Below are 26,276 nucleotides of genomic sequence, written 5' to 3'. Positions count from 1 at the left end.
TCATCATCATTTTCATTGTTCTGCACAATACCTCTGATTTCCTGGTAGCTAGGTCTTTGAATGACCTACAGTGATTGAATAGTGTCCCATGATAGGGCTGGATAAATCAATGTGTCTAACCTGTTTATCCAACAATCATAAGCTAATTGGTAAATGTGTAATTACTAAGGTGTGTGGCCATCAGGGATTGTAAGAGGATAATGGGATGGGAAGAACAAAACTGCTGATTGACCATTTGTAAATTCAGTTAAACTCCATTTGTTTCTACTGTTGTGACGAATCATCGAAAAAATATTTTTGTAATCGTTTCAATGTGTTGGATTTGGTTTCCCTCACATTTTTTGGTTTTGTAACTGGACAAAGCACATATGTTTTACTCACGAATGACTCATGAATTAATGCAAAATGTACCATGGATTTCTGGTGCATTGTGGTTTAATGTGATTACTTCATGTTTACTTGATCAGATATGAAGTAATGGGATTTCAGTAAACACTCTTCCACATTTTTTCCCAACTGTATGTAACTTAGAAGCACAGTATGGTATTACGTACTCCGCTCCTAAGGAGAGTTAACTCTGATTGCTTATATACTGGCACCAGCCCATCTTCTTTTTATACTCCTAGCCCATTTGTACATGTCTATATATGGATCATTTATCTAGCAGCATGTGTTTAGTATACTCATAAAGTAAAACATATCTGTACCAACAACTTTTCATTATTATTCTAGTAAAAGCTTACTATATTCACACAGAATTTTAGCAAAGTATTTTGTACTTACTTGGCTACAAAAAATCGTACTACCAGTTGAATATAATTAACGATTGCAATAATATTAATAGTAATTTCATTGTTTTCTTGCAAGGTCGAACATCTGCTGAAGGTAATGCTCCAACTCTCAGGACACTGTATGTACTGAATGCATACATAGCTGAGGATCGTATGGAACCCATGCCATTCCACACACACCAAATAAGGCATATCTTTCTGTCCTGGGGGAGTGGTTAGAGCTGTCCCTTCCGATTGCAAACAGCTGACACCCTGACATCCTGCTCCACCTACCCAAGAACACATACACACACAACCCCCCATGTTGTGAATGCACCCCACCCAGCCCTTAAGGCCAGTAAGCCACATATCTAGGGCTAAAGAGGCTCAGACATGCTTCTGACCCAGTATCTGTGGTCATCAGTAGTGGGGTCTTTCTTTGATGATCCTGTTTTCCTGGCTGAATTATGCTGTGCACCATTGACACAAGCACAACCAGTTGAAAGACAGTGACAGATTTCTGCCAAGGGGCCACAAACATACCTTAGAGCATAACAAAACAGCACAAACAACGCGTTTTATTGAAAGGTTAAGTTTTTAGCATCAGATATTAAGGAGTTAGAAGGTTCCCTAGGCTCATAAAATCATAAAGGACGATGCCTTCGGGTGGAGTGGCCTAAATTTGTCGCATATCAGGTTTTGGTCACCTTTCAAGTCCTGCCACACACTGACCCGCAGGTGCTCACTACGCATGCGCCGTTAAAAACTCTTTAAATACCCCAAGTCATCTGCCACAACAAAACATTCCGCTGTCTGCCAATTCACGGCTGTACTCAAGTAGTTACTGACATAGAGGACGGTACAGAAACACGGAAAATATTTACTTTTAAGTACGCAACTTATACTATTGGCTTCGATCGGGAACCTGCCTAAGTAAAAACGAATTTGACCCGGAGTCGTAAAGGCTGTTAAGGGTGAAGTCGGGGGAGACAGACAGGAAAAAAAACAAAGATGGCTGTGTAGCCAAAGAGACGAGTCCCAACAGAACTGTCTCAAGCCTCGGCTTTAATCACCGACAGGTCCTGCGGGTCCCGTGGACAGTCAGCCGGTACCGGAGCAGGGACGGTAGATAAGCAGCCGAGCCGGGCCGTCGGTGCACATCGCCGTAATCTGCTGTCATTGCGAATAACGGCGTCGAGAGTACAACAACAGCTGAGAGACGCCTGAGTTGTTTTTGTTCTGCCTGGGCAAAGGGAGAGGACTGCTGTGTTTTTGTCAACGTAGCTAGCCGCATAGTCTGCTAGCCTCACTGTAAGTCCACAAAACTAGTCAACAGTAAATTTAGCAGCTTGTTGTAACTACATTTGCACATGGTATCGGTATTATACAGTCATTGGCTTGTTCAATTTCAAGTTCGCAAGTGGAGGTTAGCATTAATAAGTTAGCCTGCATTCCTTTCTGACAGCTTACTGCCGTAGCGTTAGCCTAGCTCGCTAGCTGTCAGCTGACCGTTAGCTTGACGGTTGTGAGCTAGCTCTAAGCTAACCTGCTTATATTTCGGGATTAGGCTGGTCGTGGCAGGTACAGCTCAGAATTTTCTAGATAGTCATCGTCATGTCTTCGCTGGAAGAGAGGGACGTGGGCGTTGCGGCCGCCCCTGGCTCCTCCTCGGCTGGCCTGGGGGTCGGGGCTGTGGGGGCAGCGGTGGAGGCTGTCGCCGGGGTGGCTGCCATGCAGGAGGAGGTCGGGATACGGCGAGAAGGGCCCGAGCCTGACCCAGACGAGCCACCCAAGAAGAGGGTGAAAGTGCCCGAGGGAGAGTCAGGAAAACTGGAGGAGAGACTGTACTCAGTGCTGTGCTGCACCGTGTGCCTAGACTTGCCCAAGGCGTCTGTATTCCAGGTAAACGTGGTGTCAATCACAACTCCCCCCCCCCTATGTCCCTAAACTTACCGTCAAATACCAGCAAAACCAACTGGACCTCATAGTAGAAGTTCCCCGAGGGTCCAAGCCCCCCCAGTCCCCACAGTCAACCTGTTGAATGTGTTGACCAGCGCCATTTATTTTTAGTTTAACCAGATTCAACACAGGCCCAAGTGTCTCTACTGCAAACTGAGCCACGAGGCTCTGGAGAGACCGGACACACCCAGGCCAAGTGGTCAGCTGTGCTGGCTCAACTTCAGACATTAAACTGTGAATTATCCTCAAATAACCCCCAGCAAATGCCACATTCCCCACCCATACAACCCAGATCCAGACTTTAAGTTTAGACAAATATTTGAAGAGCCCACCCCAACCCTCTGCTTACAGGCCTTAAACCATTCTCTTCAATGTCAAGTCAATTAATCATTGCTCAGTTTGCCTTAAACATTGACAAGCCCTTCTGCATCATGCATATTTGTTACAGCACAGTATCAACACATTTCCATATACGATATTTTCATAATTTCCCTTAATACATGCTCATATATAATACATATAATGCCACAAAGCCTTTCAAATCATGTGCCCCATTGTAGTTGTCATTGTACACTACTCAGTTTTTAATGCCCTTGGATCTCTTGATGGGGATTTAGCCAAACCATAATGTCCTCCAAATCAAAATGACCCCAATAACCAACAACCAATAACCCCAATTTCAGGAAAACTCTTAAATGTAATTTGTCATGAATACTAATTTTAGATATAAATATAACCCTGTTATAGAGTGTAACTGACCTATGGAAGAATAAATGTCAGAACCCCTACTTCAATGTAGGCTGGCTTTTTGTCATAAAATTAGATGACAGCATATTTAAATGTCAGATTAAAACTTTCCATTTTTAACATCCACAGTAATTATGTTCCCCAATTTCCTAATACACTTTGTTTGATTGTCCTACTGACCTTTTTTTCACCACAGTGTACCAATGGGCACCTGATGTGTGCAGGATGTTTTATCCACCTCCTGGCTGATTCTCGTCTCAAGGAGGAACAGGCCACGTGTCCTAACTGCAGGTACACCAAGATCCACTGCAGAAACCAGAGCACGTATATAGAAATACAAACTATAGCCGCGCGATGCATCCAAATTATCATTATAACATCGTGGGTCAACACATTGTATTTATGTTTCATGTTATCATGTAATTTCATGCTGCTGTGACAGGTGCATCTCTGAGTTAGGCAATTGTTGTACCTGCAAAATTTATTTTCATCAGTGTTTCCCAAACTTTTTTTTTCTGGGGATGCAATGTGTTAAAAAGTGTGTCAATAAACCAGTGATTTTGAAGAAAAATATGTGTTAGTAATCATAAATATTTTTGTTGTCATGTATGCAAATGAATTAAATTTATTTCCATTACTCTGTTTAGAGGTCAGTAATGAAACATTATTATTGATTTGGCCTAAAAAGCTACAGATCATGTGACTGGTCCTAAAATTGATAATGTGAGTTAAGGTCTTCATATCATTGTAATTTTCCACAAATAAAGCCTTCAGTATTAATTGATAGTGTATCAGTCTAAACCACAATACATACGTAACAAAAAAACAACATGTACATCCAGCACACCTTTCTAATTCATGTTACTAGTCACCTTTAATGTTATTATCAAAATTACTTTTGCTTAATTCTTCGATTACAGGCATTTTTTTTTTTAAATTTTAGCTCATATTAAAAGATTAAGTATAGCTATAATATTATTATCAGTAGTATGAGAATAACCCCTTATAATTAATATGAACAAATTACAGCTTATTATTTTGAGGACAGCTACTTGAAACATGGATGTACAATGCTGAGAAACTTGTGTAAACATACATACCACAGGTGCTCTTACATACCACTGCACTGAGATATGGTTTGTGGTTTTCTATACGTGTAGGTGTGAGATCAGCAAGAACCTATGCTGCAGGAACCTCGCAGTGGAGAAGGCTGTCAGTGAGCTGCCGACAGAATGTACCTTCTGCCTAAAACAATTCCCCCGCTCAAGCTTAGAGAGACACCAGAAAGAGGAATGCCAAGACAGGTATACACCACACAAACACATTCCTACACAGAACAGACTCCAAAAAGATTTACTTTGAAGGGATGAAAAATCTCATACATGAGCTTCATCAGTTTTCCAGTTTTAAACCTCACTGCTACTTTAATGTACATCTAGTGAGTTCAGGCTCACACATTTTGTAAAAAGTGGCAATAAAACAGGAAATTCAAGCTGTGAACATTTTAACACACATACACACTGTATATGATTAGCTCATCGGTGTGTGAACGTGTGTGTGCGCACTACAGCATCACATGGCATTGATTTGGAGAGGATGGAGGAGCATGTGACACAGGCTAAGATCACACAATGTGTGTTTAACGGTCAGACCAATGAAACTGACACACACTATCCAAATCCTATGGGGTTGTTGCTATAGCAATAGGTGACCCTTCTTAGGACATCTGTGCCTGTGCTAGTGTTGCCATGACAACAGTCATGGCAGTCACCAGGTGTTTTTTGCAGCTTGATAATTTACAGGACAAAAAAACTTTGCAGTTGATATTAGATGAATTACGTCAGTGTGGTTTTAATTAGCTTCACTTCACTGCTGAGGTCGCTGAACACCTTTCGCATTATTAAAATGTCACATTTGTGGCAAGAGGAGAAGGTAACAGGTATTTAATAATTGCACCTCTATCTAGGATGTAGATGTTCATGTCTTTTGTTCTTAGAGGTTAGCTCTCTGCACTTACTCTTCATTTCTACAGTATTAATTAGTCTTTGCCCACAACTTAGAATAATTAGCACCTTTTGATATTCTTTGTACTTTCCACTTACCTCAAGAAACTAACTATATTTATCTGTGTGAAGGATCTAATTTAGATGAAGCCATGTTTTTCCCTTGCTGTGGGTTGTCTGTGATGTATATTTACCATTATGTTACCAGGGTGACACAGTGTAAGTACAAGAGGATTGGCTGCCCTTGGCAGGGTCCGTTTCATGAGTTGCCAGCACATGAGAATGAGTGCTCCCATCCCACCAAGACTGGTACAGAGCTCATGGGAATACTGGGAGAGATGGACCAGAACCACCGTAGAGACATGCAGCTTTACAACAGCATCTTTAGCCTGCTGTGCTATGAGAAAATTGGGTTTACAGGTACATGAGTTACCAGTTACTTTAATGTACCTTATACCATAATTTCCCTCCTACTTCCGTCCCTGTCTGTCTGTTTGATATATCTTTGATCTGTGTGTCTGTCCAGAGGTACAGTTCAGGCCGTACCGCACAGATGACTTCATCACTCGTCTGTACTATGAAACGCCACGCTTCACTGTTCTCAACCAGACGTGGGTGCTGAAGGCCCGCGTTAACGACTCTGAACGCAACCCCAACCTGTCCTGCAAGCGTACCCTCTCCTTCCAGCTCATCCTCAAAAGCAAGGTACATACGCCAGACAGGTGTGACTGTCCATGTTTATTTTAGGGGTACAGGGATGAGGCATCTCTCCACCAGGATATGGGCTGAAATGAAAAGTTAGAAGTATGGAGCAACTTCTTGGTGCCATACAAGCCCCTTAATTATGAACAGGCCATCAGTGAATATACTGTTGAAAAAACAAACCAAGATGGACAACAATACACCACATATCACATTCTCTGTAGGGGATGCATCCAGTTTGGCTACATGAGGAAAAAAATGACACAGTAGTAATGAGGACAGAGTTGGTAGACATGAGTATGGCTGCAAGAAAAACACAATTTTCTTAAACCCAAATGTTTGTTTTGTCTGATCAACAGTCAAAAATCAACCAAAATTGTCACAGGTAAGACACTGAAGTCATTTAGAAACATGGCCATAACAAAGTTGGTCCAACACAGTCTGGCTGTTCCATATTCCAGCTGTGTGCCTCCGCCTAGAACCAGTCTGGTTTGTTTGATGAATACTGCTGAAATGTTTAACTCTTTAAGTGCCAGACAGTTAAGGGGCTAATAAGCCTTAAAAGTGCCACAGAATTTGGCCGTTTTTCAGTATTTCGTGTCGTTTTTATAATATTTGAAGAATCCTGCAGGAAACTGCTCGGTAACATCCGACCGATTGCTGATTAGAGTCAAAACGCACCGGACGCAGCCGATTCATTATTGATCGTAATTTGCATAATAATAATAATAATAATAATAATCTTTATTTATATAGCACTTTTCATACATTAAAAACTGTAGCACAAAGTGCTTTACATATCAGTTTAAAAATCAGTACCGCCCCCCACCCACACCCACCCACTCACCCGCACACGCACGCACACACACACACACACACACACACATATACATGCAAACCCACAAGCTCACACATACTTAAGAAGACTGACTGAGCACGGGTAGACCAGAACAAAAATGTACAAGTAAAAGTAAAACATCAATTTAGGAGGCGCTGTCTCAGGGAGCCATCCGCACCAGGAGGCAGCCGCCGACCCCGGCGACCAGGCACCAGCAACACAGCCCCGCATCCCAACTAGTGGGAGAGGGCCAACTGGGACCCCCACCCACCAGAAAGGAGCGGACCCCAGTGAGAGAAGGCGCCACAGCCCCCGGAGTCCACAGCCGCCCCCAGGCATGGAGGGCTCCCTCTGATGAAACACCGGAGAATAAGAAACATTAAAAAGATATAAAAATATTATTCGGTCGCGTGACCTCAAATTCCCATCTGCTTGGTCTCAAAAGGGGGACACAGAAAGAACGTCATCGAAATGTGAGAAAGAAATGGGGGTGGATGGTTTGTTTGTACACAAATATGGCGTGTTCTCCAAAGCCGATCTGATCGGCCCGTGGCACTTTACAGGTTGTTTTTGTAAAGCCGATTTAATCGGCCCATGGCACTGAAAGTGTTAATAAAGGGGTCATGATGTGCTCAAACAGGGGTGGGGGTGCATGAGATACAATTTCTATAATTTGGATTAATTTGTGTCACTACATTATTTCAAAGTTTAGTCACAGCCGACTGACACCGATGAGTTGATCTTATGTGCTGCCATATTTTATTTGTTTAATTCATATGAGCAAAATAGATTAAATGTGGGCTCAAATGAACCAAAATGTGAAAATGTATGTATCAAAATGGAGGAAAGAATTAACGTAAACAAGGAATAATTTAATCAAAAGTTGGAAATGAATTAAATGTATTAATGTCTCTATATATAGCTTTTCTGCCTTTGCTGATGTGTGTTGCCTAACTTTTGCCAAAATCTTTAATCTTTGGATCAGCACTGGCCTCAGATGTGGTGTTTTATTCCAGCTGTAGCCGCAGATGTTTTGGCTCATTCAGTAACACATGTGCGTTGCGTGTCCTCAGGTGAACTCTGCCCTAGAATGCTCCTTTCTCCTGCTGAAGGGGCCGTACGACGATGTGCGGATCAAGCCGGTCATCCACCATCACTCCTTCAGCAATGACGCCAATGAGACCGACTACGTCCCTCTGCCCATCTCCGACTCTGTGGAGTGCAACAAACTGCTGGCCGCCAAAAACATCAACCTGCGCCTGTTCATCTTCCAAGTCCAAAAATAAAAGAGTGGGAGGAGGAGAGGAAGAGGAGCGATGGAAGGCAAAGAGGAGCATTTAAAAAAAATAAAAAAAATTTAAAAAAGAGAGAGAGAGAGACACCACTGAACCACTTATACCTCTTAACACCTACACACATACATAAATACACACATACAGATGCACACATTCACGCAGGGTACATCTTACACACGTTTCTACACAACACACACACACCACTAATTACACTTACCTCCTTCTACAAGATAGTGAGACCCCTTGCTTGGGGAGCTGTGAGTTGCTATGGAGATGGGTGGGCATTGATATATGGATTGGAGAGGTGGGGTGAAACCTGCAAAAGGCACAGGTGGTAGGGGTGTAAGGGCAAAGAAAAAAGGGGGGAGCGATGGGGGGAGGAGTTCTGAGATGGCTGGTGGTGCACCTGTGAAGGCTCTCTGAGGTCACATCGTCTGACCTTTCACCCCCAACACCCACCACAGCCAAAGGTAGCACACGCCGACCAAAGCGAGATTTTGCCGGGTGCATACGTCTGTCGTCTGTGTATGTGTGTGTGTGAGACAAAGACGGAGCTTATCATGTTCAAATGTCCCAAAGACAATGTGAAATATAGAGAGGGTGACTCTATGGAGCTGTTTTTTGGACATGTGAATGTATGTCAAGGGGTGTGTGTCTGTCCTTTTCCCCCTTCTTCATTTTCACTTTGTGCCGTTTGTGTAGTTTGTCATTGACAACATTTATTCTGTTGTTGCCAAAGCTGGCTCTTTCAGACTTTGCCAGAACAGAACTTGCTTCCCCACTTGCCCACCCCCCCCCACCCTTATTTCCCTTTTTACCTCCAAGAGGAGAGACGGCCTGGCTGCATGCATATTTTAGTTCTTCAACTTTATTCCTTCAGCTGTGGTTATATTTAACCTTCAACACTAATACTATTTTTTATTTCTCTTAACCCTGAATATTTAAGTACCTGTGAACTTTTTTTCTTTTTAGTTGGGTTTTTAGCGTGTGACTCGCTGCCTGTGTGTGTGTGTGTGTGTGAGAGAACAGATCATTACTGTGAGACTGTGTAAACCCATCCCTGTTGTAAACATTACAATCCTTTTATAAGTGCAGGGGATAAAGCCCAAACTGTGACCATGGAGTCTTTTTGGGGCAATCTGGACCTCGACAACCCTCTGAGAAGACTTCACACCCACGGAGCTTTTTCTGGAAGATCAGACGTTGATCTAACTCAGTGCGTGTGTGTCTGTGCGTGCGTGCGTGTGTGTGTGTGTGGGGTGGGGATGGGGCGGTTTAACTTACGACGGTGACATTAGTGTTAGACTTACTTGAACAAGAACGAGAAGTTGTTACTTAAGTAGATCCTACTGTAAAGCAGATAGATCTCTCTCCTCCAGACCTCTACTTCCTGTATTTCTGTGTTTTAATGCTTCGTCTCTATGCCAGTGGACTCACTCATCTCACTATGGCTGTACATGTGCCTTTTATTAAAGATCATGGAACCTGCACATCTCTCTCTCTCTCTGTGCACATCTGAATAGAGAAAGGACAAAAATAGAGCTGGCTTTAGACGGCCTTAGCCTGTATAAATTATGCATTTACTTCTGCAGTTATGAAATCTAAATTTAATTTGAAGCCCTTGTGTGTATGATGGATATGTTTCAGTGAGTCTGATGGGGAGAATAAATCAGTATATGAGTATAAAATGAATTACCCACAGACTGAACACTTGCATAAAACTGCAATAGTGTGAAAAGACATGTACCTGAATACTTAAGTGTCTTTTATATGATTTTTAAGAGATATGTTTAGATGAGTATTGGCAATGTTTGGACAGACATAGTGTAAAGGGTGTAAATCTTATCAGTGATGGCTCATATTCAGTATCATTACTAACTGTATGACTTGGATGATAGATGTAGCCAGAGGCAGCTCCACACTGTGTTCATAGAAATGTCAAAGTACAGTGAAATAAGTCTTCAGTGGATGAACATGACTAGATAACCCATAAATTAGATTATCATATTGCCCTAACATCTACATTTACACCAGCTCTTCTTCTGTTACAACAGTGGCATTTTTCTTCATCTTATTCAGATTAAGGACAATCAACGGGGGTGTGGGACAAAATGTCAATAATAGCTAGTAAAATAACCTTTAACATGTCGGTAATGGTAGGTAATAACACACTAGTCACCAGCTAACAGACACACAACACTAACAATACACATGCCCAAGTGCATAAACATACAACTGACTGAAAGCCTGTTCACTGCATAGGAGGAAGGCTTCTCTAGATTAATTAGCATAATAAATGCTACCTATACAAACAGTAACCCCCCACCAAATGTTGTCAGTAAAATCTTAAAAGTTAACCTGTACTGTCTTTGACATCTAAGACTCATGAACTGAGCTGGGAAGAGATATTCTGGGTAATTTTCTTGAGCTTCTGAAATTGTATTGATATTTGTATTTTAATTGCTAATACACAACAGTAACTCACAGTCTGTCCGATGAAAACAAGAAAAATAAATGAAAAAAAAAAAGTATTATAGTTGGTGTTGCAGAACAAGTCTGTACATGTAAGGTGCACTGTCAATAACTAACCGGCAGGGGGTGCTACAGCCTCTGAAAATTTCCTGTGACCTCAGAAATAGTCAAAACTAACGTAACTAAAAGATGAAATTATCTCTATTTTAATCATTTGCTGTACAAAACATTTTCCCACAGATACAAAACCCTTAAATAATCCTTATGATGAGCCCATGTTAGTGCACAACTACTATTTAGTCATTAAGGCAAAATTTAAAGCCCATTAATGAACACAGCGGCACGTTAACTACCGTAAATCTCTTTTATGTAACAGTATTGTTTGCAAAAACAGCCGTGTGTCCTCATACTGCCCCCCCATGCATACATTCATACTGATCATCACAAGAGAAATATCAGACGCAACAAGAAGATCGTATAGAAATGTGACCTTGTCAATCCAGCCACAGATTTTATTCTATTCACACAGTGCATTTCCTTAAAACACAATATATAATTTAATATCAATATAAAACTCCATTTGTGTATATAAATTATGCATTCAATACAGCAGCTCTTATAATATACTATTAAGCTTTGGTACAGAGGGTGTGTGTTGTGTTCAAGTGTGTGTATATATGTGTGTATGTGTGTGTGTGTGTGTGTGTACGTGGTCACATGCTCAGAATGTGTGAACGGTATCATCAGGAGGGTGAGGGGAGTGAGCAAGTGTGAAAAAAGGTGTTTGTGTAAGAAGTGAGTGTGGTCACACAGGAACGGTGTTTGTGCGTCGTCAGTACTGCGCGCTCCAGGCCGGGGCACTGAGGTTGGTGCAGCTGGGAGGATGGCAGCTGCCGTGGTGGGAGGGTGGAGGCACCACGCAGCAGTAACTCGCCTCCCCACCAACCCCAGCCAGAACTTTACTTTGGGGATAGGACACAGATACTCCTCCCTGCAGAGAAAGAATAAGAAGCAAAGTTGGAAAAGTTTCTCTTTTTTTGCTATCAGAAGCACTTTCTCAACTACTAAATGCTTCTTCTGAGTCCTCAGTCAGTTGTTCGGGGCGGACCTGAATGGCACCTTTGGGTGCTCAGTTGTTTACCTGAACCATGCTACACTGATGAGAGGTCATTGGTGAGTAGGTCCCCAGCACAGCCTGTGTTTGGGTGTGGGAAGACTGCTGCACCCCCACAGCAGGGGTGTAACCTGCTGTAAACACAAGAAAAAATTAACAACATATTTAATCAGTGCAGTGTGTTTTGTGTGAGGTGCAAGGTGATGTTCACACAGCAATAACAAAGAGAAAGTAATTATCTGTGCAAAGACACATTATGTAATAAGCTACCTGAACAAAACATAACAAACTTTCATTTCATAATGTAATAACACACACTTAATCTATCCCACTTTGTAATGCACAGCCTTAGCACAACATGTAATACATTTCTTTGATTTTATGATACATTATATACTGCATGAGTAGATTTTTTTAATAATGAAAATGTTACACAGCATATTATCTGTACACATGCTACATTTTGAATAATGAAAGTAATTGAATTTAGCTTAAAAGTTTGTTGTGTAATATTTAGTGATATCTAGTGGTAAAGCTGAACTGAACACAACCTCATCCTCCCCTACGGTGGCCACAAAAGTCCACTGTTACACTCAGTATTTGTTTTGTCTGTTTGTTTCTTAATTTGAGTGAGCTTTAACTCTGGACCACACATAGACGACAGTAATGGACCTGGCTGGGTACCACCTGCTGTAAAATGGAAAAAAAGAATGAGAAGAATCTGTCCTGAGTTAATAATAGAATTCATTTCTGTGATTAGACCAATGCAGAAAACCCTAAATCCACTAGACCTACATTACACTGACCTAGGCTTACAGCTGACATATGATGTTGATGCCACAAACGAGCAACAAGATCAGCTTTTTATCTCACAGACAAATTCAGGAAAAGCCAATCTGGAAAAGTTCATTCATCTTTCTATTTCAAGCAGAGGTGACTCCTTCCCAAAAACACATCCATCTAAAAGCTTCAATTTATTCCAAATGCAGCTGCTGAAGGTTGTTTATGATTACATAATGCCGGTGTCATTACGTAATGGCGTAATGACTTTATTAGTTTTCATCAGATGATTACATAGTGCCGAATTTTTGCATAAATAAAGTATTGTTTATTTAATAATAAATAATAGTGGAAACAGACATACAAGTGCATACATGGTTATTCATTAATTTTAGGTCCATTAAAGATGATTTGAAGGGATTATCTCAAACCAAATTAGAAAAGTACATTCAATCAGGCTTTTTTCTCCTCGCTGAATTCACAACCAGTCAATAAGAGTGACAATCCTATTACTCATCCAAGAAAAGTAAGAAAAAGCTTATTGAGAACGAACAGTGCTGATACTGGTGTTGTCTCCTCTAACATTTAGACAGTTCTACACTTTATTTCATTGAAGTGTATTATAGTTGATGGCCTATTTAACTGAACTGCATTATGTAGTTAAGCACTGACCACTTCGTATTATATTTATTACTTTTGGATGCCTACTGATGTCAGGTGAAACGGACTACATCACATTTCGATTAATGTGCGTTCTCAACGAAATAAATGAAAGTGTTCATTGATTATATGCACAGCTTCAAACACATTCAGCAGCTTGACTTTAATCCTTTTTAGATTCAGAGTCTGTTTTTTGTCACTCCGGTGAATAGAAGCAGCAGGAAAAGAGACCGGTTCACTGTGAGACCTTGAGACTATATCTCTGACAGTGTAACGGCCCCCTCCTCTACTGCCACAGTCTGAGCTTGGAGACATACAAATACACACACACACACACACACACACACACGCACACACACACACGCACATACACACATACACACACACACACACACATAGGTGTTCAGTACCTGTCGGTTGTGCTGTCTGGCTGTGGATCTGCTGGCTTGGGGACACAGGTCTGCAGGGGTGCTGAGCTGAGGTAGGATACTGGCCATAGAAATATACAGGCACCTATAGAATAATCATGTATGTTAAATGCCTGGGTAAAGGTATAGAAAATAACCTTTCAGCATCTGGTAACTGAAGTGGTCTGACAAAAATTTAGACTTCCACACCTCCTGTGGATTGTATTTATAGACTGTTGAAAATTTACCTCATGACAAAAAACTGTCATTGACTGGTAGGGGGTTAATCATGTGACTGATCCAGTAAACAGGACTTTACTACCATACCCTGTGGCTGAACACAGAAGCAACATGGCAGCTCCAAGAACCGTAATATTTTAGCTTCACTTTTCCACAGTGGTGTGAAACCACACTTTTTTATATTTAGTCTTCTTATTTAGACTAAGAGGTGAGAGCAGTAAAACGAAGGTGTGTATTTTCAAATTGTGGTTGATTTTGCCCTGATTTCTGTTTCCTTCAGGTCTGAGAAGAGTATTCAAATCAATCACTTAAATACCTAGATTCTGGCATTATATTTCATTTTTAAATATACTAAGCAACTGTTGAAAATTTTAAATTGACTTCACCAAAAAATCTATTCTCTCTTTTTTGATTTCTTCATTTTGATCATAGGATTAAGATTAAGAAATAGGAAAAATAAAATGTGTGTGTCCTTACCTGTGGTGAAGGCTGGCAGTAGCTGGGCAGGTTGGGTGGTGGTGGAGGAGGGGGCGGAGCTGCATAGATATAACTCTGAGTGGGAGGGTAAAGGGGCGGGGCCTCCCCTGTGGATTGACAGCTCATGGTCACATTAGCGAACTGAGTGGAGAGGTCTTCAACCTGCCCAAGAGAGGAGAAAGGAGGTGTAAACACACATGTATGGACATGACAGTAACACTAGTGTGTGGTGTTTTCAGTCTTTACAGCGATACGTACTGCAGAATACGGCTGTGAGGGAGTGACAGGCAACATCTGTGGGGCTGTATACGAGACAGATGAGTACTGAAGCACCTGAGAGAGACACACACATATGGAGACAGAGATAAGGACACACACTGACATGTATGTTGTAAAACATCTGGTGAGTCACATGTCCCTTCCTTCTGTATGCATTACCTGCTGCTGCTGCTGCTGTTGCTGCTGCTGAGGAGGATTAGCAGAGCCCTGCAGCTGCGTCTGGCTCCTGATTGGCTGCTGAGTGTCTGGAGGGTTGTACACAGCAGGGGTTCCATCAGGGTTCAGAAAAGGCTGCCCTGAAAGGTCAAAGGTTCATCCAAGTTATGCCTGAGGTTATGGTAATTCTGCATTTTTCCCAATTGTGTGTTTTCTAATTGTCATTTTTTACTTTTCATGTTCAATTTCTGTGTGGTTTTTAATTCAAGTGGCTTTGCTAGTTTAGTTTGGAAATGCTGAGTTAAAATTCAGTTTTTATGAGATGAAAGGTTCAGTGTGTTATATTAAGTGACTTCTACTGGTGAAGTGGGTCAGGGTTACACACACACACACACACACACACACACAAAAACCCACACACAGAAGTCCCCTGAACATCCCCTACACGAAACTGAAAAGTTGCAGTAAGTGAGAGTAATACACCTTAATTCTGGACGTCATCCATATTGAAACATAAAAAAGAAGTCTGTTCAGTAAATATCAACAAATTATTCTACAGTAATAAAAACATAATTCTCATTTTCATGTGATAATACACTGAGACATGATAATGATCCTTTTTCTACAATTAGATCTTCCCCCTAAATCTTACACAATGGATTTCAGATGTTTAAGGTTTTTTTTTAGAAAATGAGGTGAGACACAAGATTTTTAAAGTTGAGAAAAAATGTGTAATAAAAAAGGATCAATTTGAGTATAGTTTTCATTTGTTCTTAAGGTGGGTTTGCTAGTGAAATTTATTTTTTACTTTTTCAAATGCGAGTTTCAGTGTGTGTGTATTTTTCTGTATATAGGGTTTTTTGTCTGGGGCAAGATTCAAAATGGTCAGAAACTGTACTATGTAAAAAAAAATTAAAAATAAAAAAAAATACCTAAAATACAAGGCTTGCAAATAAAATACTACTGACAACAATGGAAGCATTTCTTTTCTCCTTTTAGCTCATCTTTCTATTAGTTTTTCAAAACAGTGGAGTTTGAGGTATCATTTTTTTGTTTTAAGTCTTATTTTAAGTCTTATTTTATTTTGTCCTAAGTCTTATTTTTTCTCTGTAGTTTTTGTTATGTTGGTTTTCTTTCAGGACATTGACCTTGAAGTATGATTACTGAATTTCACTGGTGTGTGTGTGTGTTATGTACCAGTATGTGGGTTCATTAATATGCTTCCTGGTGGGATGCCATTGTCCATAATGTAGGTGGAGTTAGGAGCAGATTCTTCTATGATGGGAGGGGAAGACGGGTGGGGGCAAGTGGATGGCAATCTGAAAACAGAGATGGAGCCTGAGAGAAAGAGGAAGAAACAAGTGAAGGAGGAGATGAGAAATGAGAAAATAAAGAATGGAAGAGATAAAAAGGAAAGATTTTGTTACCTTGACACAGAAAATTTCACATCTTATCATCTCAGTTTAAAGAACTACACACCATCCCAGTCTCTGTGATGATATCTTCTTCTTTTTTGAATATGTGAGGAAGTCTGGAGGTGTTGTGTGAAAATTTACAGCTATGGTGTGGAAATTCCTGAATTGAGTTAAAATTTCACACCAAAAGAACTTGCACTGCTTTTTGCTAATTAGATGCTTCTGAATAAAGAACAGACATCATTTATAAACAGCGATATTCCCACGAGAGGTGACGAAGTCTGCAGATAAGTTTGCATGCGCACAGGTACATGTGAGTGAAGTGTCTCACCCTAAGTGACTGAATTTACACCTTAAAAGGTGCAACTGGGAAGTGTTAACGTGTCTGTAAATGTTATTCTGACGTCCGCTGTAAAAAAAATAAAAAAACACACGCACCTCGTGTGTCCCAGCTGTTGTTGGCAGCCTGCCGGGCTTTGGGGGTGGGGCTTGTCCACTGGTAGGAGGAATCTGAATCAGTGCTGCTCCATGGCCTGGGGTCGCTGCCGTAGCGACAGTCGGCCTCGAAGCTGCTCTGTCTGCTGCTGCCTGTCCAGCTGGAGCCCGAGTTGTCACGGCTTCCCCTGTGACACAAACAGATCATTATTCTGATACCTTATGACTCGTTGACAAGTACTGTCATTCCTGTGGACATTAAAGTGGTTTCAATGCCTGATAATATGCTACACAAATTTTAGTTTGTTTGGCCTTCACTGACAGAAAAAAATGTCTAAAAGCATCTTTACATTACAGTCCCACTCTCTTCTGTAGTACAAGAAGTAAGATCTGTTACAATAGTCTTTTCTTTGAAATCATACTAAAAATCTTTTGGTGAGGCTTTAAGTGTCAATCCCTCCAGTCAACAGTCATCTCATTGAGCTTTGTCCACTTCTGAGGTCAACTGATAATGGATTTTTTTTGAAGGAAGGTACATGGAACATGGAAAAGCACATAGCCGATAAATCAACCAAATTCATCCATGGCCCTTCTCTCTAAATTTTGACAGCAAACTTAGGCATGCCTGCAATTAACTGTCACTTTATTAGAAACTGTTAACCTAAACAAACCAAAAGTAATAATGCTATAAATATGTGAGAATGTTTTTCATCTTTTGAGTTATTTATATTGGAGCTATTTGAGTTTGAGTTAGTTTCACTTGTGTTACTTAGAAGCCCAGTATTAGCTACTGGTCACTATCTGTCCAACTTCCACCCTACACTGATCATTTTTTAAAACACCTCTTGATGGTGATATCGAATCCTCTTTCATCAGTATCTTAAATATATTTTCATGTATGTGTCAACATGACTGTAAATGACTAAAACCTCAATGATATTGAGGTTTAACTCTGGGTGTGTTCAGGTCAATTTAACCAGTTTTCAACATACCTTTACTTTTACATTTTTTTTTGTTTTACGTTATGTTCATCTGGCCTACTAAATACAATAATTACATATTTTCACCATTTTTCCTTTTTCAGAACGCCTATAAAATAAATGTGCAAAATACATCTTAAAATTATGTCTCGTGCTAATCAAGTGTATTGACAGAGAAAATAAATTGTACCTCTGTTGCTTCAGACTATTTGTAACATTTGGTGGTCTAAGATGCATAAAATATTAAAGTAAGTATTTATATCTTATAGTTATGAATGAATGCTGAGTTACTTGGCTGATAAAGAATTTAATTGGATGATAATTACTGTTTTTTTTTTTTTTTGCAGAATTAATGAATTCCAACACCAGCCAAACACTAAATGCTTTCCGTACAACACAATAGGAGAGTTTGACGGAGTGAATTACAATACCATTCATTCCTTGTTTACTGTTACCGTTCCATCTTTATCTTAAATATTTTTCCCTCGTGTGTTAATGTAATACATCCTTATCTTATATGGTCATGTCATGTATTTTTGCTTTTTATTTTTAAAGCGACTGAGTCTGCTGTACCACATAAATAAACTTAACTTTACAGAAAATGTTAAATGTTAGTGAGAATCCAGAGCGCTGACAAAATAAATAAAAAAATGAAAACTAGGTCTTTTTTCTGTTCAGCTGCACTCTGAAAAGCTCTGCCAGGCTGACCGGATTAAGATGATAAATGACTACGCATCTGTGCAGACAGGTCTACCTGAAGAGCTGCCTTTTCCTCTGGGTCTCAGCATATGGATTGTACTCCTCCACAGCCCTGCACACAGCACACACACACATACACACACACACACACAGGCATATATTAATGTCCTCATCTAAATATAATAAGCTGAAAAAGCACATGAAGAGCATACACTGCAGGCAAGGTTACCTGGTTTCTGCATGGGTGCTCTCCTGGGTGCAGAGCGGCTGGAAAAGTACAGCACAGAAGTTAGAGTCTCCTCTTTCTCTCTCACAGTGTCACAGCTACCTGTCTGTCCACTTTCTTTTACCCGTCTCACCTCCTGGTTGAAGATTCGGTCTCGCACTCTTTGGTACTCCTCCTCTCGTTCCTCCATCGACTTGCTTTGCTTCTCTCGCAAAGGGTGGAGTCGCGTCTGTGCCTGCGAAAAGTACAACAGGTCAACGCACTGATAGGACGCGATCAATGGTAATTATAGAAGAAACTCCACAGAGACAGAGGAAGAAGAGAAAAGACAGACCTGGTCATCTGAGCTGTTGTCTCTCTTCAAAATAGACTTCCATCGGTGGATGTCTTCTCTCTTGTCCTTGTGCACCTCATCCAGAAAACGCTGCTCTGGTCTTTAAAGCAATCAAGTAACAGCCACTGTTACTTTACAGGAGACAAAACAATAAACAAAAATGCACATATCCAGCACATTATGTATTCTTACATGCGTGTGCTGCTGGTCGTGTTGATGATGACAGACTTGCCCGTCTGGTCTACGTTGTGCTCCATGCCAAAGTAGGCCGCCACTCGATGTACCAGCATACGGTGGTAGGACGACATATGGGGGAACTTCTTAAAGGAACTGAGACAAAAACAAGTAAAAATGAGCAATAGGGGATTTATCCACTGATATGGAAACTATCTAATTTAGAAATGTAGCTGTCAAACACCTGCAACAAAGCAGGATGTTTAACAGTTCCAGAATGAGACTGTATATACTGTTAAAAAAAAAAAAAAAAAAAAATACTACCAAAGTTACATATAACTGAAATTTAGAAAATAAACCAATACTGGAAAATGAAAACATATCAACAGACCAACACCACCGGTGTATCAGTCAGATACTAGTGAACAGACAAAGATAAGGGAAGTAAAGAGACAGAAGGATAACAGAGGTGAATGGACAGTGAAAACAGGTAGGTAGGTGAAAAAACAGATGAAAGTAAGAAAGAGACAGAGGAAGAAAGATACAACATAAGATAGGAGAATGTGGTACACTTATATTGGTGAAGCTTTTTTTGCTTGTTTTTGAGTTAACCATTTTAACACCTAATGACCCATCACATAAATGCCATAGGTTTGATACATAGAGTAGGGCTGCCAGGTGGCAAGAATATCACAATAAAATAATTCTTTTAATTCTGTTTATCATGATATATTTATAGAAGAAAACTTAGTTTGTATGCAATCAGAACTTATTATCATAGCGTTCCCTTTACTGCAATCTGAGCAAAGGATAAACATTTGCCAATACTGACAAAAAATATTGTGCCAAAAATCTTTGCAAGTGAACTATAAAATAAAACAGCCCTAATGAACGTTAGATTCAATAAAGTGCATGAGTAAACTTGTTCGCGCAGACAATCTAAATTAGCATGAGTCATATTTAATTTGGAATAGATAGCTCCCACTGTGACATATTCTCTGTCATATAATCCCTTACACACACACACACATACACACACACACACACACACACACACACAGATGCAAACCTATTGCTGATGATGAAGTCGATCATGTCCTGCTCCAGTTTAAGCAGCATCATGCGGTCTCTGGGGTTGCTGTTGAGGGTATCGACGATGAACTGGTGCAAGTCTATGCCTGTGGAGTCAGTGTACTCCACGCTGGACTCTAAAAAGAGCAACAGAGGGAGCCAAAATGCATTACAAGGTAATAAAAATAAAAATACGAAAAAAACTGCTGCAATATTAAACACCCCTGGAGGCCTACATCTAAATAGTGACATTGCCTCACCACATTTTATTACATTTTATTTGCTTTTTCCCCTTGTGTCTCTTCTATGAGATATCAATCACACACACACAACACACACACCTTTGGACACTGAGTTTTTCTTTGGGTCTGTGCTCTTCTCCTGGTCGTCCGCCTTACACAAACTCCCCTCATTTTCATGGCAGCTAGATGATGAGATGCTTGTGTCTAGAGATGCCTGAGAGGGAAGAAAAAGTAGAGTAATTTAAATGTTGTGGTGACGATGATTATGAAGAGAAAGAGGAGTGGGTGTATTTGTGTATCACCTTATGGATTTCTTCGGGGGGAGACTCCTCGCAGACTGCCGTACTCCGAACCAACTTTCCTTTGGCCTAGAAGTCACACAAGCAATATTACGAATTCATAGAGCATCTGCAATCGATAATTCACTAAGAATGAATAATGTGAGGGAGAGTTACTTTAGCTTACCTTAACTTTTTTCTTTGGTTGCACCTGGTTACAGTGTTTCTGTGGCAGAGGATACAATTTATTATTAAGTGAGCACAAGTGCAGCGGAGGTTGGGAAGGGTTGCATAATTCTAATGTGGCGCTGTATTAATTAATCACTTACCTGCAGCTCCGGCTTCTTGCAGTCCCTGTGACACTCCTCTTCCTCCTTCTGGTTACTGAGGGGTAGACATGGTGAAGGGGAGGAGCCACTGTTAACGTTGCATGATGTCATTAGGATGACGCCGACACTTTCTACAGCGACTTCAGTCATTCTTCACAAACAAAACACATCATGGACATTAAACCTTGTCTGACTTTTCTGTCATTTGCCTGCATGTGTGCGGGCGTTCGTACTGGATGCCGCTCCTACCTATCTGGAGTTGTTTACTCGAGAGCCTTGCAGGTGAATGATGAGGTCATATATCCCATGTTCCCACAGGGCAGCCAGAAACACAATTATCCTCTCCGCTCGCCTCCTCTACTGTTCCTCTCTCTGCCGACCCTTTACCGGTCAATGGAAAACAGCCCGAAGTGATTGAAAAACAGTGGAGAAAAAAGTGTTAGTGGTCATTGTACAACAAAAACACCTCTCTGCCGTCTCACACACACATACACAAACACACATATCAAACCGTTGCCAGACCATAAAAGCATAGCTGCTGGAAATGACATCAAGTAGGTAAGCTGTGTTAAAGTGTGTGTGGTACAACTCTGCCTAGGCTTCCCAAAAGCTTCCTGGCTTGACAGTTAATTGGTGCCTAGTGTGTATTACTGTAAGTCTATGTGTGCGTCTTTAACGGAAACTTACAGGCCGTCACTCATGAAATACTGGCTTGTGTATTTACATGTGTGCAGCTTGTGTGAACACATGTGTGATGTGCATCCGTGTGCGAGCATGTCAAAGAGCTTTTCTTAGAAACAGCAGCTGTGGGGAGTATCATCCGATCCGCCGGTGCTGATATTCCCAGAATGCCAAGCGGAGTCTCTGATCTCAATGGTGAGAATATTGCAGAGAACAGAGACAGACGCATTCATACACACACACATGAAAGGAAATGGCATTCCAGAGTCTTTTCCAAAGGGCCAACTGTGCTCAGTGGGGACACATTGGGCTGTAACACAGAGCTCTAGGGGACACTTATTCCTGTAACACCTGGGACAGAATAACGAGTGCAGAGGATGCTCAGTCCCATAACATGGTTATTTAACACCCGACTGGAGATAATAGCAGTTTGAAGCAAAAACAAGATCCCTGTCAGTGCATGTGTAGTGCATGTGTTTATACCTCACATACAATACATGACAGACATACTTTCAAAAAGGATCTTAGTGCGGCAGTGAGGCAGAAATCTTGCTATATGTTGACTGTCAGATATTGCAGCATGGCTATAAAAACAAAAAACAGGCATTTATATGATGTATTTAAAGGAATTACATGTAAGACTGAGGTACTGTCATGAATACCAAGGTTTTTTCTACTACTGCTGTACTGATTATTGTCCAACTTGTGCTTAAAACAAATGTGTTCAAATGAACGCCTTCCAAAGAAATTAATCGTACAATGTGACAGCTTCTTCAGCTAATTACAGGAGGGGTCACTGCTCTCAACAGCATGTGTAAAAACTAAGTGATTCTCTCTATTAGAGCTGAACCTATAAGTTTAGTTATCTTTTCATCAGCGGATGGAAAAATTAATCAGTAACTACTGTCGCTGATGATTTATGACCTGTTTTTGTCTGGTTCCAGTCTTGTGTGATTATAAACCTTTTTCTGAATGTTACATGCAATTTAAAGACGTCACCTTGAGCCTTAGGAAATTACATTTTCTAATCAAGAGAATTAATGAGTACTCAAGGAAATAAGCAGCACATTAATCCATAATGAAAACACTGTAGCACCTAACTCTGCATCAGAGCTGACATTTTAGTGTTTGGCAGAAACTGCGGGCGATCAGTGCCTCTGTTAGTTGGAGGTCTGCGGCAGCCTTGGGAAAAACTAGCATACATACACGCTGTGGAACATAATAAAGCCAGAGTTTCCCCACAAGTGCTGATGGCATTTGCAACCCTGCTGAATTGTGCTTTAACCAGCTTCAAGTGTGCTGCACTGTAGCTGACCCTGACCTAAGACCTCCAACTCCTGCCTTCCAGAGTAAACAGTCACATTCAAGAAAAAACACATAAAATAAGAGAATAGACTGATGTTATTACACCGCATTAAAGCTGTGAATCCTCAGCAATAACGGAGAACAGCAAAATGACACAAGAAGACAGAGAGAGAGAAGAATGAGGGGGAACAGATGCACTACAGAGAAAACAAGATGAATGGGAGGCAAGGGAAGCAGGGGATGAAGAAAGATGAGGAAAGAATCTGCAGGGACTTTAGAGGTGAAGAGGGGTGAAGCAAGGCGACAGAGAAAGAGAGAAGTGAAGAATTAGTGATAGAGAGGCTTGCAGCACAGTCAGTCTCCGGGCTTTTCAGCCGACGGCCGTTGAAGAGGGGATTTGAGTAGAGCTACCAGTTTTTGAGCTGAGCGCTGCAGAAGCGGCCGGCCGCCCGGGGAGAAGGTGTGACACGATCATTAGCGCGTGACGGATGGTGGCGGGAGGCAGGGAGCGCCAGTACCCGCTACATCATCATCCATCTGCTGCTCTCCCTGAAGCCTCCAGCCTCGGAGACACTTACTCACCAGGATACCTTTCTTCTCCAGCCAAAAGCTGCCTGGCTCATCTACAGTGACACACAGGCAGGCCAGTGGGAAAATGTCCAACAGCTACTTTAGATGACCATTGTCAGCTAAACCTAGTTATATTAAGTCCTTAAGCCAAATACAATCCGGTGCGGAGAAGAATCTGCCTTTGAATACCAGAGCTTACCAGATTACCAGTGTCTCTTGTATCATTACTGCCCGAGACATGACTGCACCTTGTATGCACAGCTTTATTTCCTTGCCCTCTTCACCTGCAGACACTCATTTGTACATTTTGCCATCTCTAAGGACAGTCTGCTGCTCCTCCACCCCTTGAAAAACCCACAAAAATGAGAAAACATTGCTGCCTACAGCCTCAGACGCGGCTGTTTGTGTTTTGTCTCTGAGGCGGCAGCTGATTTAAAAAGTAGATTTCCTTTTTTTTTTTTTTTTTTTTTTGTCCCTCAGCTCGGAGCTCATTAGGAAATGATTCAGCGAGAGACTTAAACCTAGAGAGCAGGTCTCTGTGGCTTAAAATGATTATTGAGAGTCTTAAGGCAGCCGTCGGTGCTTTGTTTATCCATAATCTGTGCAGGCTGTGCCCCTAAGCCTGTAATTGGGCTGCTTTCTCTTTCTCTCTTGGAGTATATAAAGGTATTTTCCCCTTGCTGACATTTTTTGCTTATAATACGGTTGCAACTATAGTGCAAGCATCATTTCCTTTCTTAGCAGGTTGTAGTCAATAAAGTGAGGTTTTGTTTTTGGTTTTTTGTCTCTCCCTCCTGCTGCATGCCTAGGTTACATTAAACAGGGCATGAATTATTCCTCTCTTCACTTTAAGATAAGCAAAGAACAAAAACTAGGCTACACATATAGGTTACATTGTCCTTTGAGTCATCAGCACCTGGGCAGCCACAGCAGCCCCGAAAATCGACCAAAGTCACTTGTGGTTGCGACAGCTGTGCAGCTCTGCAGCTGAACTCAAATGGAACCCAAAAAAACCTGCAGCCTAAAGAGCACAGGTTGAATTAAAACTGCAATTAACATCAAATTCAGCTTTTGAACTGGTCTTAGCTCTAGTAGTTTTGGAAACAGTCTTAACTCATGCACATGGACATGCTGACTGTCGCAGCGTTCAAGAGTGTGTATGGATGATGGGGTAAGTGGGTAAAACAAACAGGTGTCATCTCCAAGCACAACCTCATGGCATCCTGTTGACCCACATTACGGCACCAACCGATAACGACGTTCGGCTTGGGTGTGTGCGATTTACTTTTCGGGATGGGGCTGAAGTCAGATCCACGCTGCCCGTTGGGAGTATGTCTATCTGAGTGTGTGTGTATGTGTGTGTGTGTGTGTCGCATTACTGTGACCCAGCCAGGCTAAGCTGACACACCGGGGCTATTTTTACACCGGGGTAGGGACTGAACGACGGACCTCCTGCTCCGGGACTTCACCGTGCTGTCAGCCGCATGTGGAGAGCGGGGGCACGGATACACAACCCGGGAACAAATGTTGACTCCAAATTAAACACAGACGGGATTTTTTGGAAGCGGAGACAACTTACAGCTAATTTAACTCACACGAATCCACTTGGACGCACGCGCGACCTGACAATAAATATAGAAACTTAGCTTAGTTCGTTGACAGAAAAGCCTTAAAATAATGTGACATAACTCATAAAGGTTATCATTTCACGGTGTCGCTAACGCTACAGACCCGGAGGTAAAAAGCGGCAGATAGCGGCGCCCCGGGGTGCAGTCACATCCTAATTTATCCATTCTCACAGCGGAGATCAAGCTAAAGGACCAGGTGCGGCTAAAGCTAGTTTGTCCATTTTATCTCATTTTCACATGATCGAAAGTGTTTCTTACCTAAAGTCCTTGTAAGAGGGGAAAAAAGAAAACAAAAAAGAGAAGCGACAACCTAACAGCATTACCAACAACAATAAAAATTAAAAAAAAAAAAAAAAAAAAAAAAAAAAAAAAGGCAGAGAGAGGAGTGGATGTCAGCAGGAGTAACCGTTTGGCAGGAAAGCGATGGGAAACACAACTGTCAGTGAGAACCCCGCGAGAGGCTCCGTTATCTTACCGGAACGCAATGTCGGTCTTCCCTCCTCCGCGGGCTTCTGCCGGTGTAGCCTCCGGATCGACGGGGCTGCTGTACACGGCTGACTGAGGTCCGTTGCTCCTCCTCCTTCTTTTGCCTGTCTGTTTCGGAGCAGGAGGAGCAGGGGGAGGAGGGGGAGGAGGAAGAGGAGGAGGAGGAGGACCGACAGCTCTGAACCCTGAGCCACGCGCCCACACACACGCGCAGGAATGCACCAGAGCCAGCCCTGGGCCGGCCCACTCATCCCTATCTCCGTCCCTGTCTCCGGCTCGGAGCGAGTTGTCTATCCTCACAGTCCGTCCGTCCGTCCGTTGGTCTGCGCACACCCCCCCCCCCCCCCTCCTCCTGTCGCTTCACGGGGTCGGTTCAGTTTCTCACTACTACCCAACATCACGGAAACCGCATTTAAACCGAAAATAACGGAGTGACGAGGGGTGAGAGGTGCGGGTAGCATATTAGCTAGCTATCAGGGAGGTGAGCAGATGTCAGAGCAGGTTTCCTCTCACATACTGACACC

The 26,276-nt window shown here is 41.7% G+C and overlaps 2 protein-coding genes across 7 annotated transcripts; one reads left to right on the top strand and one right to left on the bottom strand.

The window, feature by feature from the left end:
* The first annotated feature begins 1,541 nt into the window (after nucleotides 1–1,541).
* On the top strand, nucleotides 1,542–9,804 carry zftraf1 (zinc finger TRAF-type containing 1). 2 transcript variants are annotated; one of them, XM_030147310.1, is made up of 7 exons: nucleotides 1,542–2,081; nucleotides 2,338–2,672; nucleotides 3,673–3,767; nucleotides 4,637–4,780; nucleotides 5,688–5,899; nucleotides 6,006–6,184; nucleotides 8,093–9,804. In XM_030147310.1, the coding sequence occupies exons 2-7, from the start codon at nucleotides 2,385–2,387 to the stop codon at nucleotides 8,303–8,305; spliced, it is 1,131 nt and encodes a 376-aa protein (XP_030003170.1). In that variant the 5' UTR covers nucleotides 1,542–2,081; nucleotides 2,338–2,384; the 3' UTR covers nucleotides 8,306–9,804. The 2 variants fall into 2 exon arrangements, with proteins under 2 accessions (XP_030003170.1, XP_030003169.1); XM_030147309.1 differs by having other exon boundaries at nucleotides 1,542–2,672.
* A 1,455-nt stretch (nucleotides 9,805–11,259) lies between these two features.
* Nucleotides 11,260–25,929, bottom strand: arpp21 (cAMP-regulated phosphoprotein, 21). Of its 5 annotated transcripts, none has more exons than XM_030147284.1 (20): nucleotides 25,742–25,929; nucleotides 21,332–21,463; nucleotides 21,083–21,233; nucleotides 20,941–20,985; nucleotides 20,778–20,843; nucleotides 20,575–20,689; nucleotides 20,232–20,370; nucleotides 19,181–19,318; nucleotides 18,989–19,088; nucleotides 18,779–18,889; nucleotides 18,658–18,695; nucleotides 18,484–18,540; nucleotides 16,753–16,937; nucleotides 16,097–16,237; nucleotides 14,903–15,039; nucleotides 14,723–14,797; nucleotides 14,465–14,626; nucleotides 13,751–13,853; nucleotides 11,928–12,031; nucleotides 11,260–11,777 (listed from the first exon to the last, which is right to left on the bottom strand). In XM_030147284.1, exons 3-20 carry the CDS (start codon nucleotides 21,230–21,232, stop codon nucleotides 11,619–11,621), a joined length of 2,025 nt encoding a protein of 674 aa, XP_030003144.1. In that variant the 5' UTR covers nucleotide 21,233; nucleotides 21,332–21,463; nucleotides 25,742–25,929; the 3' UTR covers nucleotides 11,260–11,618. The 5 variants fall into 5 exon arrangements, with proteins under 5 accessions (XP_030003144.1, XP_030003143.1, XP_030003145.1 ...); XM_030147283.1 differs by having other exon boundaries at nucleotides 11,928–12,034; nucleotides 25,742–25,927; XM_030147285.1 differs by having other exon boundaries at nucleotides 11,928–12,034; nucleotides 20,941–20,979; nucleotides 25,742–25,927.
* Nucleotides 25,930–26,276: the final 347 nt, after the last annotated feature.

Source organism: Sphaeramia orbicularis, chromosome 11, assembly GCF_902148855.1.
Source record: "Sphaeramia orbicularis chromosome 11, fSphaOr1.1, whole genome shotgun sequence".
Lineage (NCBI taxonomy): Eukaryota > Metazoa > Chordata > Actinopteri > Kurtiformes > Apogonidae > Sphaeramia > Sphaeramia orbicularis.
This window is presented reverse-complemented; position numbering and strand designations above follow the sequence as displayed.

Coding starts and splice junctions, on each gene's coding strand:
- zftraf1 (XM_030147310.1), top strand. CDS start 2,385: ATGTCTTCGCTGGAAGAGAGGGACGTGGGCGTTGCGGCCGCCCCTGGC. Junction 2,673..3,672: donor CCAAGGCGTCTGTATTCCAG/GTAAACGTGGTG, acceptor TTTTCACCACAG/TGTACCAATGGGCACCTGAT. Junction 3,768..4,636: donor GCCACGTGTCCTAACTGCAG/GTACACCAAGAT, acceptor CTATACGTGTAG/GTGTGAGATCAGCAAGAACC.
- arpp21 (XM_030147283.1), bottom strand. CDS start 21,232: ATGACTGAAGTCGCTGTAGAAAGTGTCGGCGTCATCCTAATGACATCA. Junction 20,690..20,777: donor CCCCCGAAGAAATCCATAAG/GTGATACACAAA, acceptor CTTCCCTCTCAG/GCATCTCTAGACACAAGCAT. Junction 19,089..19,180: donor ACGACCAGCAGCACACGCAT/GTAAGAATACAT, acceptor ATTGCTTTAAAG/ACCAGAGCAGCGTTTTCTGG.